Here is a 12,568-nt window from a genome sequence, read left to right on the forward strand (position 1 = left end):
ACAGGATCATGGCATCCCAGGAGGGTATCTGGTGGAAACATAAAGGCCCCTGCTATTCCCAAGTCCTAGAACTACCCTCCTGGAGACTCACCTGGCCAGAAGGGCCCATCTGCCCTGGGAGGCCTGGGGGGCCCTGGAGTCCAGGGCTACCAGGAGCTCCACGTTCACCCTTGGGACCATCGTGACCCTGTGGGGGACGCAGCCAAGATCAGGACTCTGAGATCCCAGAAAAGAGTGGAGCCATATACCGCAGAGTTGGGGGTCAGGGGCCAGATTGCAGAAGACTCCAGCACTCACTTCTCTCCCAGGGGCGCCTGAATCTCCCTTCTCTCCCTAAGGAAGACAAGGGTTTTAGACAGGGCCCTAATCTGAAGCCATAGCAGACTTCGAGTGAGGGGCCATACCTTCCTTCCATCTTCTCCAGGGTCCCCAGGTTCTCCCTGTGGGCAGAAGATTAACATCAGCCCAAAAACTCACTGGGTCTGGCTGTAAGACACTGGCTTGGCTGGTCTCAGATGACTATATGTCTGTGTCTGTAGTTCCAGGCCCCTGTGTGTCGCAGAGGAGGGCCTGTGACCACCTAAGTAAGCTGTGTCACATCCGAGGGCATGCCTACGTGGCTCTGCTAACCTCCACATGTAACTGCACATGGCCTCTCTCTGGCTTTCTAGATGTAACTCCACATCTATGCATCTCTGGATGTGTGTGTGTGTGTGTGTGTGTGTGTGTGTGTGTGTGTTATCATGTGCATCCATGCAAAGGTCTGTGTCCTGGCAGGTGACACTAAGTAGGCATCTCAGTCTGCACGTTTTACCCACATCTAGATATGGGCACATACATGTATACACAGGATGGACATGGATCTACATGTCCCTGGTGCCTTGAGAATGGTCTGTATGTCTCAGACACCTGCCTGCAAGTGTATCTCAGTATGTGGAGCCATATGTATGAGTGATTGTGGATATAAATGCGTGTGTCACATGCCAGAGCCTTGGATGTGTGTCTCCCCAGGTTTCAACACAAGTCCACGTGTGGCCCTAATTCCACATATGTCTTAGCACATCTCTAGTCTGGGTGGAGGTGTCTGTGTGTCTACATGTCTCCAAGCATCCCTGAATGTGGCTTCATACCAGTACGTCTGCACCTCTCCATCTGTGTCTGTGGCTCTTCGCCTATGCCTGTGGCTATATGTTATCTTAGCAGGTGTCAGACCATCTGGGCACAAGTCAGCATAGCCACATGGCTCACTCTCCGTGAGGCTACTTGCATCTGCACATGGACGTGTGTTTCTGGAAGTATCTGTAGGTCTAGGCTAGGTACATGGGTGTTGACACATCTCAGTAGGTGTCTGCATGTGTGTCCCATGTGTATCTGCACATCTGGGCTGGGTACATGTGCTGACATTTATCAGCAGGTGTCACTGTGTTTGCTCCGGACACTTACATTTTTCCCATTCAGGCCAGGCTTGCCGTCTTCTCCTGGCTTTCCCTGTAGAACAGATCATTGATCAGAAGTCAGGGTTTGGGTAAGGGTAGTAAAGGGGCAAAGGGTACCATGAGGGGGCACCTGGCTGGCTCAGTTGTTAGAGTATGTGACTCTTAAACTCAGGATCATGAGTTGGAGCCCCACGTTGAGTGTAGAGATTACTTAGATTACTTAAATAACAAAGCAAGTAAATAAATACATAAACTTTTTTTAAAATTTATTTGTTATGTTTTTAAAGATTTTTATCTATTCATTCATGAGAGACACAGAGAGACAGAGAGAGACAGAGACACAGGCAGAGGGAGAAGCAGGCTCCATGCAGGGAGCCCAGTGTGGGACTCAATCCCGGGCCCCCTAGATCACGCCCTGGCTGAATATGGCGCTAAACCGCTGAGCCACCTGGGATGCCCAATACATAAACTTAAAAAAATAGGGGGGGGGGGGTACCATGAAAGCTCAGTCTCACCTGGATTCCAGGGGGGCCAGGGGGGCCAGGGGGGCCATGTTCTCCTCGGAGGCCCGGAAGCCCCTGGAAAAAGTCTTTGCTAGGATGGAGAGACCCCCTGAGAGAGCCCCTGGAGCATACCCATGGACTTGGGGGGATATCCACTAAGATCCTCCTTGGGAGTACAGAGACCCCCCAAAATTTGGAGGTTTCACTGAGATCCCCTGAGGCAGAGACCCCATTCGTTAGGGGTTCCTACTAAAACTCTCAAGGGAAGAACTCCCAGGACGCGGCAGAGAAGGTCCAAAAGCTGGACCTTGCGAAAATCTGCCTGCCAGGGACAAAGACCCTCCCAAGCACTGGGCTGGACCCACTCCCCCAACTCCCACTGATACTATGGTGCTATGACTTGGCTGTGTTTATGCTGGACCCCTGAGCCACCCTCCACCCTAACATCTCCCTTCACTTACATCTCTCCCTGGGTCTCCAGCTTTGCCTGTAGCACCCTGAAGAGAGACTCAAAATCAGGGAGTCTGCAGTGATCACAGGGTCAGGAGCACCACCCACTGACTAGCCACAGGTTCCTATGAATTCAGGGCCTACAAGGCACGAACTCTCCCCCCAACCTCCCACCCCCACCCCAGCAGATTCTAGGAGGAGACACAAACATCCCATCTGGCTCCAGAGCTCATCAAGACCAAGAAGACCGAGGTGAGGCTGGGGTCATGTGAGGACGGAAGGGAAGGGTGTGCCCAGGCAGTGGTCATCACAACTCACATGTGGTCCAGGGGGGCCAGGGGCTCCTGGTTTCCCATCTAGCCCACTACGGCCATCCAGGCCAGGTGGACCTCGGTCACCCTGAGGAAAACAGAGAGGTAAGAGGCCTCAGAGGATAAGGTAGGCCTAAAAGCCTGGCTCATGGCTAGAAAACCTCCCTGCTCTCTCACCTTCTCTCCTGTTGGGCCTCGGACACCTGGGTCCCCCTGGAGGGAACAAGGTCAGATGAGAGGTGAGGGTATGAGGGGCTCTGAGGCTGCTGGGGCAAAGAGCATCACTCACCTGAGGCCCTGGGGGCCCCCGAAGTCCACCGACACCCTGAGAATAGGGGAAGGAAGAAATCAGACCAGGCCTCCTCAGACCCACACCTCCTTGGGGGGCCAACCACACTCACCCTCTCCCCAGAGGCTCCAGGGGGGCCTGGGTCACCCTTGGGTCCTCGAGGACCCTCTTGTCCACGGTCCCCAGGCTCTCCCTGTGACAGAGACAAGCTTGTTGAAGGAACAGCCCCAGGGCCACAGGCATGCCCGTCATGGAGGCACTGGGATGCCGCCTGTGCTCAGAGCCCCACTCCACCCACAGACCCTCATACCTTCTCTCCAGCTCCAAGTCCTGAGTCCACCTATGGGGGGAATGGCCAGTGAATGGTTCAATACGGAGGTGTGGGGCCAGTGAGGGGCTATGGGATCAGGGAAGCTCCCCCCAGGAAGCCATGGGGGAAATGGGAGCCAGTGGTAAGGATGAAGGGATGCCATGTTGCACCAACAGAGGCCAACAAGGGAGATGACACAGGACTAGATCAGCTCAACCCTTACCAGCCGTCCAGGGAGTCCAGGGGGACCCTAGGAAAGGAAATGATCATGGTCAACAGGAGCCCTAAGGTCCCAGGGCATGGTTTAGGTTTTCCCCAGGCTCAACTCTGCTCCCAGACTACCTGAAGCACTCCAATGCCAATGCCCAGAAGGCAAGTCAGGCCTAGAGGTGGCCTTCAGTGCTCCCCACCTTGACTTCCAGGCCCCATATGCAGACACTGACCAGACCAAACACGGGAAATCTCCATCCCTCCAGAGCCCAGAACACTGTCACAACTCACTGGCTCCCCACGGTCACCCTTGGGTCCAGATGGTCCAGGGCTGCCCTGCAGAAAGTCAGGGGGTCAGAGTCACTCAAGATAGGCAGCCATTTCCAGGAGTTTGGGAAGCAAACTAAGGATTTGTGGGGATCCTGGTGGCCTTTGGGGGTTGTGATAAGGGATCACAGGGGATTGTGAGGATTTAGCACAGCAGGGTTATGGTGACAGGAGCAGGTACTGGGAACTGGATGGCTGGAGTTGGGGACAGAGGTCAGGGGTCAGGACTCACGTTTCGTCCATCCTCTCCAGGATCTCCTTGGTCTCCCTTCTCACCCACTGGGCCCCGAGCTCCAGGCGCACCCTGGGAAGAGCAGCTAGCTTGAGACAGACCCTCCTCGCATTTTGCAAGTTTCTCAGGACCCCCCCATACTTCCACAGGTTCCTCATCGCCCTAAATATCATGCCAGAGTTGCCCATCACACCATGCCTCCCTCCAGACTCTCCAGCATCCCCTACTTTGCCCTGCCAGCCTCACCCGAAGGCCACGCTCGCCAGCTTTTCCAGGCAAACCTGGGTCACCCTGGTGATGGAGAGAAAGCCACACTGAGCAGCTGAATTGGACTCAAACTGACTCTGGGAGTAGGGCAGAGAAGGGCCTGGGCCCCAGCAGGACAACAGGCAGGGGAATGGACTGGATGACCTGGTGAAGCCCACAGCCCAACGGGATCACAGTTTGAGGGAAGAAGGTCAGAAACCACAGTGGGAAAGAGTCTCACCGGGGGGCCCTCGTCACCTTTCTCTCCAACTTCACCCTGTGAGACAGGAGAGTCAGCCCTAGTCCCCAGATCCCCCATGAGGCTGACAACACTCCACTCCCCTCCCCCTCAGGACCCCAAAATCCAGCCTTCTTACATCTCGTCCTCGGGGTCCGATAGGTCCTGGGGAGCCAGGCCGCCCAGGGTCTCCCTTCTCTCCAGGAGGCCCTGAGTCACCCTGTGGGGGAGACAGAAATGAGGTGACAAAGGACACAAGTAGCATCCAACCCTTGAGGGCTGGTAACCCCAGAAACCTGGAGGTTACCTGAGGTCACAGGTACTTACTGGGGGTCCTGCTCTACCGGAGAGGCCAATGGGACCCTGCAAGGCATGGAAGGGGGTACAGGACTTAGTTGGGGCTCCCAGGTACCACCACATCTCCTTCTTTCACACTACCCAACCCCATATTTATTCACCCGGTCTCCAGGGTCTCCCTTGGGGCCAGGGTCTCCAGGAAGAACCAAGCCAGGTGGACCCTGTGGTGGAAGGATCAGAAGTCAGGGAACACAACTCTCACCTGCCCTACCCCTCTAGAGGCTCTTTACTCACCCTCTCTCCTTTGACTCCTGCAGCTCCTCTGGGCCCAGTGGGCCCCACATCTCCCTGGAGGTGACAAAGACCATTGGCCGTCAGCCCTGGGTTCCATGACCAGCCCCCACCACCTCCCTGACTAGCAATCATGCCACGACCCTCCTGCCCCTCAGAGGCCTCCAGGCAGGCCCTACGACCTTGACCTCAACCTTGTGTTAGCCTCCTTTCACTCTTGCCAGAATTACCTTCTCTCCTTTTGCCCCGGCCCCATCAGGTCCCTGGAAACAAACAGGACAGACACACGTGGCCCCATCTGGGGACCACAGTACTATGGGACTGGTTGGGGATGGGGTAATATAGAACTGGAAGTCACAGAGCTCAGTCTGCCTCCAGAGGTCAGAGTTGCCTCTGGGAGCCAGGCAGGGGTTACACAGAGCTTATGACCTGTGCGATGGTCATGGGGTCACAGGTGACATTCAGGAGTCAGGAGATGTGTTGTAGCATAAGGAGAGTCACAGAGATCTTAGTCTGCCCAGGGCCCCCAGGTCACAGGGTCCCAGCCTGGAACACTGGGCTAGGGGCAGGCCAGTGTGCAAGGAGCTGCGCTGCATTCAGAGCCCCATCCTCCCTCTGCTTACCACTGCAGGGTCCCCGGGCCGACCAGGTTCCCCCTGTGGAAAAAGGACAGAGGCAGGGATGGTTCAGAGACCCACCTAGGAACCCAAGGTCCTGGTGTCCCGCCTGCCCCAATCCCTAGTACAGGGGAGGCGGCAGGCCCCCAGGCAATGGCCCACCTTCTCTCCTCGGCGGCCAACAGGTCCCGGTGGCCCCTGCATGTGGAAAAAGTGTGAAGCCAGAGTGGAGAAACACATAAAAACCCCTCTCCAGGTCCTACCACAGTCACACTCACTTCGGGCCCCTCGGCTCCAGGACGTCCAGCCACTCCAGGCAGCCCCTGAGGAAGAAGAGCAGAGATGCTGGTCCAGGAATGGAGGCATGGAGGCAAGGGAGATCATGGCAAACAAGATGGTGAGGGTGCTGAAGAGAGGGCACAGGAGGTCAGGATTCAGGTAGCAGGGGTTGAACCCAGCGGGATGACAGAGATCAGGTTAGAGGAAGTCAAGGTCAGTTCAGCAAGGTCAGGAAGTCTCAAGGGGCTTCCAGGGAGTGAGGGTTAGAGCCTGTGTCAGGAGGAGTTACATGAAGAGAGGTGGAGGGGCAGGAGAAGTCAAGGCCGAGAAGTCAGAACCAGATAGGGGCACCAGCATTGGGGTCACGGGGCTCACCTGGGGTCCCACTGGGCCAGGGGATCCACGTTCACCCTGATGGAACAGGATGGGTCAGAGAGGAGTCTGGGTCCAGGCCCTCTGGGGCCCTGAGAGACCCCTAGGCTGTACTTACCTTCTCTCCAGTCTCACCCACAGCTCCTTTGGGTCCTCTATCACCCTAAGGGGAAACAGACAGGAGAGGTGCCTTGACTGTCAGGCCCCAGAAAAGGTGTCTCAACCTCTGGCCATCCTGCCCCTGAAACCACAACTTCTGATTTGGTGAGCCCTCATCTCCTGATCTTCCCACCTTCCCCAACCCTATAGCGGTCCAGTTGTGTCACATTCCACTCCTGACTCCCCCAAATGGCACTTACTTTGGGGCCAATGTCTCCAGAAGATCCTCGTAGGCCCTAGAAGGGGTTCAGAGATTTGGGTTTGGGCATAAGGACAGTGTAGAGGGTGGGAGGCTGAGAGAGCTAGGGCCACCCCTCAGAACCCTTGCCCCTACACTCACCCGCTCACCCGGGCTACCAGGTTGTCCTGGGAGGCCTGGGGCTCCATCCTCACAGTCACCCTGAAGGAGAAACAGATGAGTCGGGGACCTGGCCCCCAACTACCCCACCCCTGCCCCAGACCTGGGATACATAGGGGTCAGGCTTCCTACCTTTTCTCCTTTCTCTCCTGAGGGGCCAACTGGGCCTTGGGGTCCAGGGTTTCCAGGAAGACCCTAGGGAAAAGTGGGTAAAAACGTGAGCCCCAAACTGTGAGGCCCAGCACCCACCCACTGCCCCAGCAGAGCCCTGGCCCCAGTATCCACAACCCTGAGCATGGCTCCCAAGTTCCCCGGCAAAGTTTCAAGCCTCCCTCACCGGCAGCCCAGGCTCCCCTGGAGCAGTGCTGCCATCACCTGGTCCTGGGGGGCCCTGAGAGAGAACAGCAGGTCAGGAGAGATGGCCAAGGGGAATCAGACTCCAAGCCACCCCTAGAAAGCTTTGCCCCTCACTTACCCGCTCCCCACGATCACCTTTATCACCCTGAAAGACAGATCATGACTCCATGACCCTGGGCTACACCTCCACTCCCCAACATATGGGGAAAAAATGAAGATCATGGGGACCAACTAGATTACAAAGGATATGGAGGAACTGAGGAGTCATGGGCGGAGGGGGTTAAGGGTTCACATGGGGTCAGAGTGACCAGTAGGGGTTGTGTGGGTTCAGATGGGGTCACCAGATCACTGGATCACATGGAGGTCATGAGACCATATAGGGGTCATGTTGTCACCTTCACAGCTGTTCCAGGGAGTCCTGGGGGACCACGGGGTCCTGGGTCCCCCAATGGGCCACGGGATCCAGGGAGGCCCTGATGGAAGAGACAGAGTATAAAGTACAACCCCACAGACTCCCTACTCCTATCCTGCCTCCTGCTAGGTCCCCCACCACACATTACTTGTCCCCACATGTCCTGGAACTTACTGGAAGTCCAGGGTCCCCTTTCTGCCCAGGAAGCCCTGGGCCACCACCTCCAATGACTCGTCCAGGCTCTCCCTGTGGGACAGGAAACAGTGGACAGGATTCAGGGTATGGGAGCCTTGAGGTGAGAGAGGCCCTGAAACATGCCCCCAATATTCCTTATCATGCCCTACACAGTGTCCAGCCTGCTTCTCCCAGGACATCCAGGCTGCCTCCCTTTCCCCTTCACCTACCGGCTCCCCCTTCGGGCCTCGAGGTCCTCGTTCTCCCTGAGGACAAAATAGAACAAAGGGTGATGCTTGGGCTCAAGTATACCAACACTGGCCCCACCACCACAGATCCCCAGCCTGTAGAAAGAACTCTGGGGAGACACTAGATGGGCAAAGAAGGGAAAGCAGCTTACTGTTTCTCCACGAGGACCAGGCCACCCTGGGGAGCCCTGTAAATGGAAGCAGTCAGAACAGTCAGACCACCCACCTGCCTACTCTAGGCAAGAGCCCTACCATGTGACCTGCAAGGGCAAGACTTGCTTACCTTGGAGCCAGGGGTTCCAGGAGTCCCAGGGCGGCCAGGGCTGCCTGGAGGCCCATCTGCCCCAGGGAAGCCCTAAGGAAGCAAAGAAGTCAGGGCAGGAAGGGACCTCCCTCCAATGCCCCTGGTTTGCTGGAGGAGCCCAGACTATTCTTTACCTGAACTCCCACCCTACAGCCCCTGAGTATTTCTGGGGCAGAGCAGTGGGGCAGAGAAACAGCCTCTCCAAGCTAAACAGGGCCTCATCCCAGGCACAAGGGCAGCAATGAGGTGGAGGGCCTTCCCTGTCTCTGGGATTTAGAACTTACACCCAGGTTCTTTAGGGGAATCTCAAAACTCCCCAGGCTGCTCTACTTTAGGCCCTTCCCCCAAAGTCTCTGGTGTGGTTATAATGTCCACTTAGGCTTCTAGGAATACCCCATGGTTCTACACCTGTTCTTTCCTTCTGTCTTTTAAAAATCCTAAGGACACTTGGAGGAGTGTCTTAGGGGAACTTCAGTGGTTTCTACTCACCCTCTCACCCTTTGCAACGGTACCACCAGGGGGCCCCTGGGGGCCAGGAACACCAATCCTGCCCTGAGAGGAGAGAGCAGGTAAGGAGGCAGAACGCCAGTCAGGGAGCAGAGGACAGGTGTGGGGAGGCACTCACCGGGAGGCCGGGGGGGCCAGGAGGCCCTGCTTGTCCTTTCAGGCCCTAGGAAGGGTGATCAGTGAGCCCTGTGCCATCAACCTCCCCCAGCCCCACTGACCTCCAACCATTCTCTGCCTCCAACTAGGGCCACTCACCATCTCTCCAGGTTCCCCCTTCTGGCCCTGGGGAAAGAGGTCAAACGAGGATCTGAGTGGCTAGCCCCAGGTGTGGCCCTCACCCACCCTCTCCACCCTGAACATTTACCTTTGGACAATGCACTGTGCATGGCTCTGGCTGTGGCTGTGGACATAAGGTCTCCTTGAGGCCAGGCTCTTCTAGCAAGAGTCCCCAGACCCCCTCTCCCCTGGCAGTTACCCCTCCCCCCAGAGGTAACTTGCAAACCTGAATGGCGGAGCCTATCTGACACAGGGATGTTGCCAAGCCACTGACTGCCTGGTCCAAGCTTGAACCATCATCCACAGCAAAGAAAGTCTGGACAGGATCCATGCCTGGCACCAAGCGACGCAACTGTTCTGGGTCAGCTCCGGCCTGGCCCAATATCATCACTTTGAGCCCTAAGGAGGGATCCAGCAGCCTGTGTGACAACCCTGCTGGGGCCAGCCCGATTCCCAGGCCCCATTTCTACTCCTCACCAGCAGCCTGGGCCTCACGGATAGGGTTGAAGATATCACCTCTCAAGGGCTCATCTACTAGCAAAACCATTATCCCTGGTATGTGCTGGCGGCGCCCAGGAGCATCCGGTGCTAATAGGTGTCTGTGAGCAGTAACCACTGCAGTGCCTGGGAGAAAGAACATGTCAGAACCCAGGGGAACCAGCTCCCCACAAGGAAGCCCTAAGAGTCCATATCCAGTGCAGTTCCTTACCCAAGTTATTCCCGCTTGGGTCCACATAGGGGATGCTGTGGATCTTCTGCAGGATGACGTCAGGATTGTAGGAGCTATTCAGCGGGAACAGTGGGGAGGGCCGATGACTGTAGGATAGGAGGCCAACCTGGGGTGGGGAGGATGGCAAAGCAAGGATGACAGAGCCTGTAGGAGACTAAACCAGGTATGGGACTAAACCTGAACACTAGGGAGTCAGCAGTGATGGTAGGATAGGAAGCCAACCAGCAGATGAGGAGATCTGGAGCCTGGAGAGGGCTGGGAGACAGCCTGGACCAATGGTAGAGTAGGAACATGGTAGCTGCTGTGAAGCCTGGGATGGTGAAAGGCTGGGATAGGAAGGGGTCTGACTGCCTCTGGAACCAAACCTGGACTGCCTGTGGCCCAAGAGGCCCAAGTGCAGACACCAGACGCTCCAGGGCTCGCTTTACAGCCTCTGCACGATGAGCATTGTCCTGAGTGGTGTGCAGCAGGAACACCACATCCATCAGGCCACGGGGACACACTGCAGGAAGGGGGCTGAGTTACTGAAGCAGCTGGACCATCTAGCTACCCTCTCCCACTGTGCCCATCATACCTGGTTTCTGTGTGACAGAGGCCTCAGGACCCCGTACACCCTCCCGGATGGGTGTCAGAGAGAAGGTATAAGAGATGCCAGGCTCTAGCCCTGTCACCTGCTGGGAGCTCGAGATCCCTGGAAGTGTCTGTGAGGCCCCAGGGATGTCTGCAGAGGATAAAACCTGGTTAAACAGGAGGCCTTCCATTGGAACCCCAATTGCCAGCCCACCCCAATCCTGGCCTCCCCTTCACCTTGGCCAGGGCGTCCAAGTGGCCGCCAGGACAGGATGTAGCTGGATACTCCAGACACTGGGGTCCAAGCCAGAGTCACTGAGTCAATTGAAGTGTCCACCACACGCAGTTCAGTACTTGGGACACGGAGTGACTCTGAAGAAGGAATCAAAGACCAGAGGTCAGAGTCTACGAGCTGAGAACCCAGTGGGGAGAGACCATTTGAGGAGGTTCTGGGGCAGATTCATCTTAGTGAAAGAAGTGTCATGGGAGATTGTGCTAGGGTCACCCCAGGGGCAAGAGTGGTAGGAGGGCTACAGGAGGAGTCACTAAGGGTCATGGGGTGCAGGAAACCAGGGTGGGTCATCAGTGGGGGGAAGAATGGACTGTCTAGGCTCACCGGTGTATGCAGTCACTTCCATGGGGGGCCCTTCTCCAGCCGGCCCCAAAACGCTCAGCCACATGCGATATAGGGTTGCTGGTTCTAGCCCATCCAGTTCATAGCTGCTGAGATCAGGCCCCAGGACCCGAGACTGCTCCTGGCCACCTGGGGCAGCTGTGAGAGTGGGGACCCAGGGCACGTGGAAAGATGCTCCAGACCAGCATTAACCAACGCGCCCACCTCACTGACTGACCCTGCTGACCAGATCCACCCTCCTAATTGATTTTCCTCATTCTCGCTGACCCTGCACGACCGACCCTTATGGATCCCACCCATCTGGTTGACGGATCCCGCAGACTGTCGCAGGTCCGGCTGACACCCCCTTCCACTGACAGACCCTGCCCATTCACTGACCTCGCCCACCTGGCCCGCCCCGCCCCCGGCCCCTGACCCCGCCCCCCGCCGGAGGCCACTTCTCACCCTCGGGTCGCCACCGCAGACGGAAGCCCCGCGCCCCTGGCACCGGCCGCCAGCGCAGCCTCAGCGAGTGCTCCCCTCGCTGCACTACGCGAAGAGTCTCCAGGGCTGGCGGAGCCTCAGGCGCTACAGAGAAAGCCCGGGACTCAGGGAGGCCCCGCCCCCCCGGCTCCTGAGCCAATCCCAGACCAACGCGCACCGCCCCTGGCCCCTCTGCCTATCCCAGGCTTCATCCTTCCTTCCCCCTCGTACCCCGCCGAGCACGAACCCCGCCCCCAAGCCGTCCAGGACACCAATCCAAGGCTCGCCCCAGCCCGAGCTCCGCCTACGCGTGGTGACGACGATGGAGACCGGCGCGCCCTCACGGTCCCCGACAAGTGCAGTCACTCGCACAGAGTAGCTGACTCCTCCTTCCAGGCCCCGTATTTCTGCGGAGTCTGTGTTTCCCGGGAGCATCTGCTGTCTCGTGGGGCCACCTGGGCAGGCAAACATGGGGCAACGGTCGGGGTGGGGGTGGCTTACCAGTCAGGGTGAGAGGTCAGTCCCAGCCAGGAGGGACAGGGCCGTGTCAGGAAACCATACCCTCGCTGCGGCCCCAGGCCAGTCTGTAGGCTGTGGCTCCAGTGACCCCCACCCAGGTGACCCGCAGAACGTCACTGGAAGCATTGAGGATCTGCAGCTTCGACACACTGCCCACGGGCGCAGGGTCTGGGGGCAGAGGAGAGGTAAGGGGTCAGGGGCCACTGGATGGCTGGCAGAGAACAGGGTGGCAGAGCAAACATGGTCAACGCAGGGAGGCCTGAAGGTCAGTGTGAGGTTGGTATGCACATGTCAGTCAACCTCTGAGAGGGAGGAGGTCAGTACCCCAGAGTGGGCAGTGTGGAGCAGCCAGGAGGTTGCTGAGGGGAGACACTTGGTCAAGGTGGAGAAGTCACTGCACAGTGATGGAGCAGGCAACTGAAGCAGCCAGGAATACACAGTGGGGTTGGG

At 57.5% G+C, this 12,568-nt stretch overlaps 1 protein-coding gene across 3 annotated transcripts in view; it reads right to left on the reverse strand.

The window, feature by feature from the left end:
* COL7A1 (collagen type VII alpha 1 chain) overlaps window positions 1-12,568 on the reverse strand; it is a 32,401-nt gene that overhangs the window by 13,580 nt on the left and 6,253 nt on the right. For all 3 annotated transcript variants that reach the window (XR_005989103.1, XM_041764260.1, XM_041764259.1), the window contains 50 exons: window positions 12,161-12,286; window positions 11,908-12,054; window positions 11,582-11,704; window positions 11,120-11,275; window positions 10,741-10,875; window positions 10,508-10,654; window positions 10,299-10,435; window positions 9,913-10,039; window positions 9,681-9,827; window positions 9,430-9,602; window positions 9,292-9,327; window positions 9,183-9,209; window positions 9,046-9,090; window positions 8,910-8,972; window positions 8,400-8,471; window positions 8,269-8,304; window positions 8,099-8,134; window positions 7,869-7,940; window positions 7,678-7,755; window positions 7,401-7,427; window positions 7,263-7,316; window positions 7,058-7,120; window positions 6,908-6,967; window positions 6,768-6,803; window positions 6,527-6,571; window positions 6,412-6,447; window positions 6,036-6,080; window positions 5,920-5,955; window positions 5,764-5,796; window positions 5,371-5,403; window positions 5,144-5,197; window positions 5,011-5,070; window positions 4,880-4,915; window positions 4,692-4,772; window positions 4,556-4,591; window positions 4,315-4,359; window positions 4,069-4,140; window positions 3,801-3,845; window positions 3,523-3,549; window positions 3,300-3,329; window positions 3,102-3,182; window positions 2,990-3,025; window positions 2,878-2,913; window positions 2,708-2,788; window positions 2,401-2,436; window positions 1,952-2,014; window positions 1,444-1,488; window positions 405-440; window positions 298-333; window positions 92-187 (listed from right to left, as the gene is read on the reverse strand). Coding sequence is in view for 2 of the 3 variants with exons in the window: in XM_041764260.1 (XP_041620194.1) it covers window positions 92-187; window positions 298-333; window positions 405-440; window positions 1,444-1,488; window positions 1,952-2,014; window positions 2,401-2,436; window positions 2,708-2,788; window positions 2,878-2,913; window positions 2,990-3,025; window positions 3,102-3,182; window positions 3,300-3,329; window positions 3,523-3,549; window positions 3,801-3,845; window positions 4,069-4,140; window positions 4,315-4,359; window positions 4,556-4,591; window positions 4,692-4,772; window positions 4,880-4,915; window positions 5,011-5,070; window positions 5,144-5,197; window positions 5,371-5,403; window positions 5,764-5,796; window positions 5,920-5,955; window positions 6,036-6,080; window positions 6,412-6,447; window positions 6,527-6,571; window positions 6,768-6,803; window positions 6,908-6,967; window positions 7,058-7,120; window positions 7,263-7,316; window positions 7,401-7,427; window positions 7,678-7,755; window positions 7,869-7,940; window positions 8,099-8,134; window positions 8,269-8,304; window positions 8,400-8,471; window positions 8,910-8,972; window positions 9,046-9,090; window positions 9,183-9,209; window positions 9,292-9,327; window positions 9,430-9,602; window positions 9,681-9,827; window positions 9,913-10,039; window positions 10,299-10,435; window positions 10,508-10,654; window positions 10,741-10,875; window positions 11,120-11,275; window positions 11,582-11,704; window positions 11,908-12,054; window positions 12,161-12,286 (3,383 nt within the window). In the remaining variant the exon portion in view is untranslated. The remainder of the gene's footprint in view (window positions 1-91; window positions 188-297; window positions 334-404; window positions 441-1,443; window positions 1,489-1,951; window positions 2,015-2,400; window positions 2,437-2,707; window positions 2,789-2,877; window positions 2,914-2,989; window positions 3,026-3,101; window positions 3,183-3,299; window positions 3,330-3,522; window positions 3,550-3,800; window positions 3,846-4,068; window positions 4,141-4,314; window positions 4,360-4,555; window positions 4,592-4,691; window positions 4,773-4,879; window positions 4,916-5,010; window positions 5,071-5,143; window positions 5,198-5,370; window positions 5,404-5,763; window positions 5,797-5,919; window positions 5,956-6,035; window positions 6,081-6,411; window positions 6,448-6,526; window positions 6,572-6,767; window positions 6,804-6,907; window positions 6,968-7,057; window positions 7,121-7,262; window positions 7,317-7,400; window positions 7,428-7,677; window positions 7,756-7,868; window positions 7,941-8,098; window positions 8,135-8,268; window positions 8,305-8,399; window positions 8,472-8,909; window positions 8,973-9,045; window positions 9,091-9,182; window positions 9,210-9,291; window positions 9,328-9,429; window positions 9,603-9,680; window positions 9,828-9,912; window positions 10,040-10,298; window positions 10,436-10,507; window positions 10,655-10,740; window positions 10,876-11,119; window positions 11,276-11,581; window positions 11,705-11,907; window positions 12,055-12,160; window positions 12,287-12,568) is intronic.

Source organism: Vulpes lagopus, chromosome 7 (assembly GCF_018345385.1).
Source record: "Vulpes lagopus strain Blue_001 chromosome 7, ASM1834538v1, whole genome shotgun sequence".
Lineage (NCBI taxonomy): Eukaryota > Metazoa > Chordata > Mammalia > Carnivora > Canidae > Vulpes > Vulpes lagopus.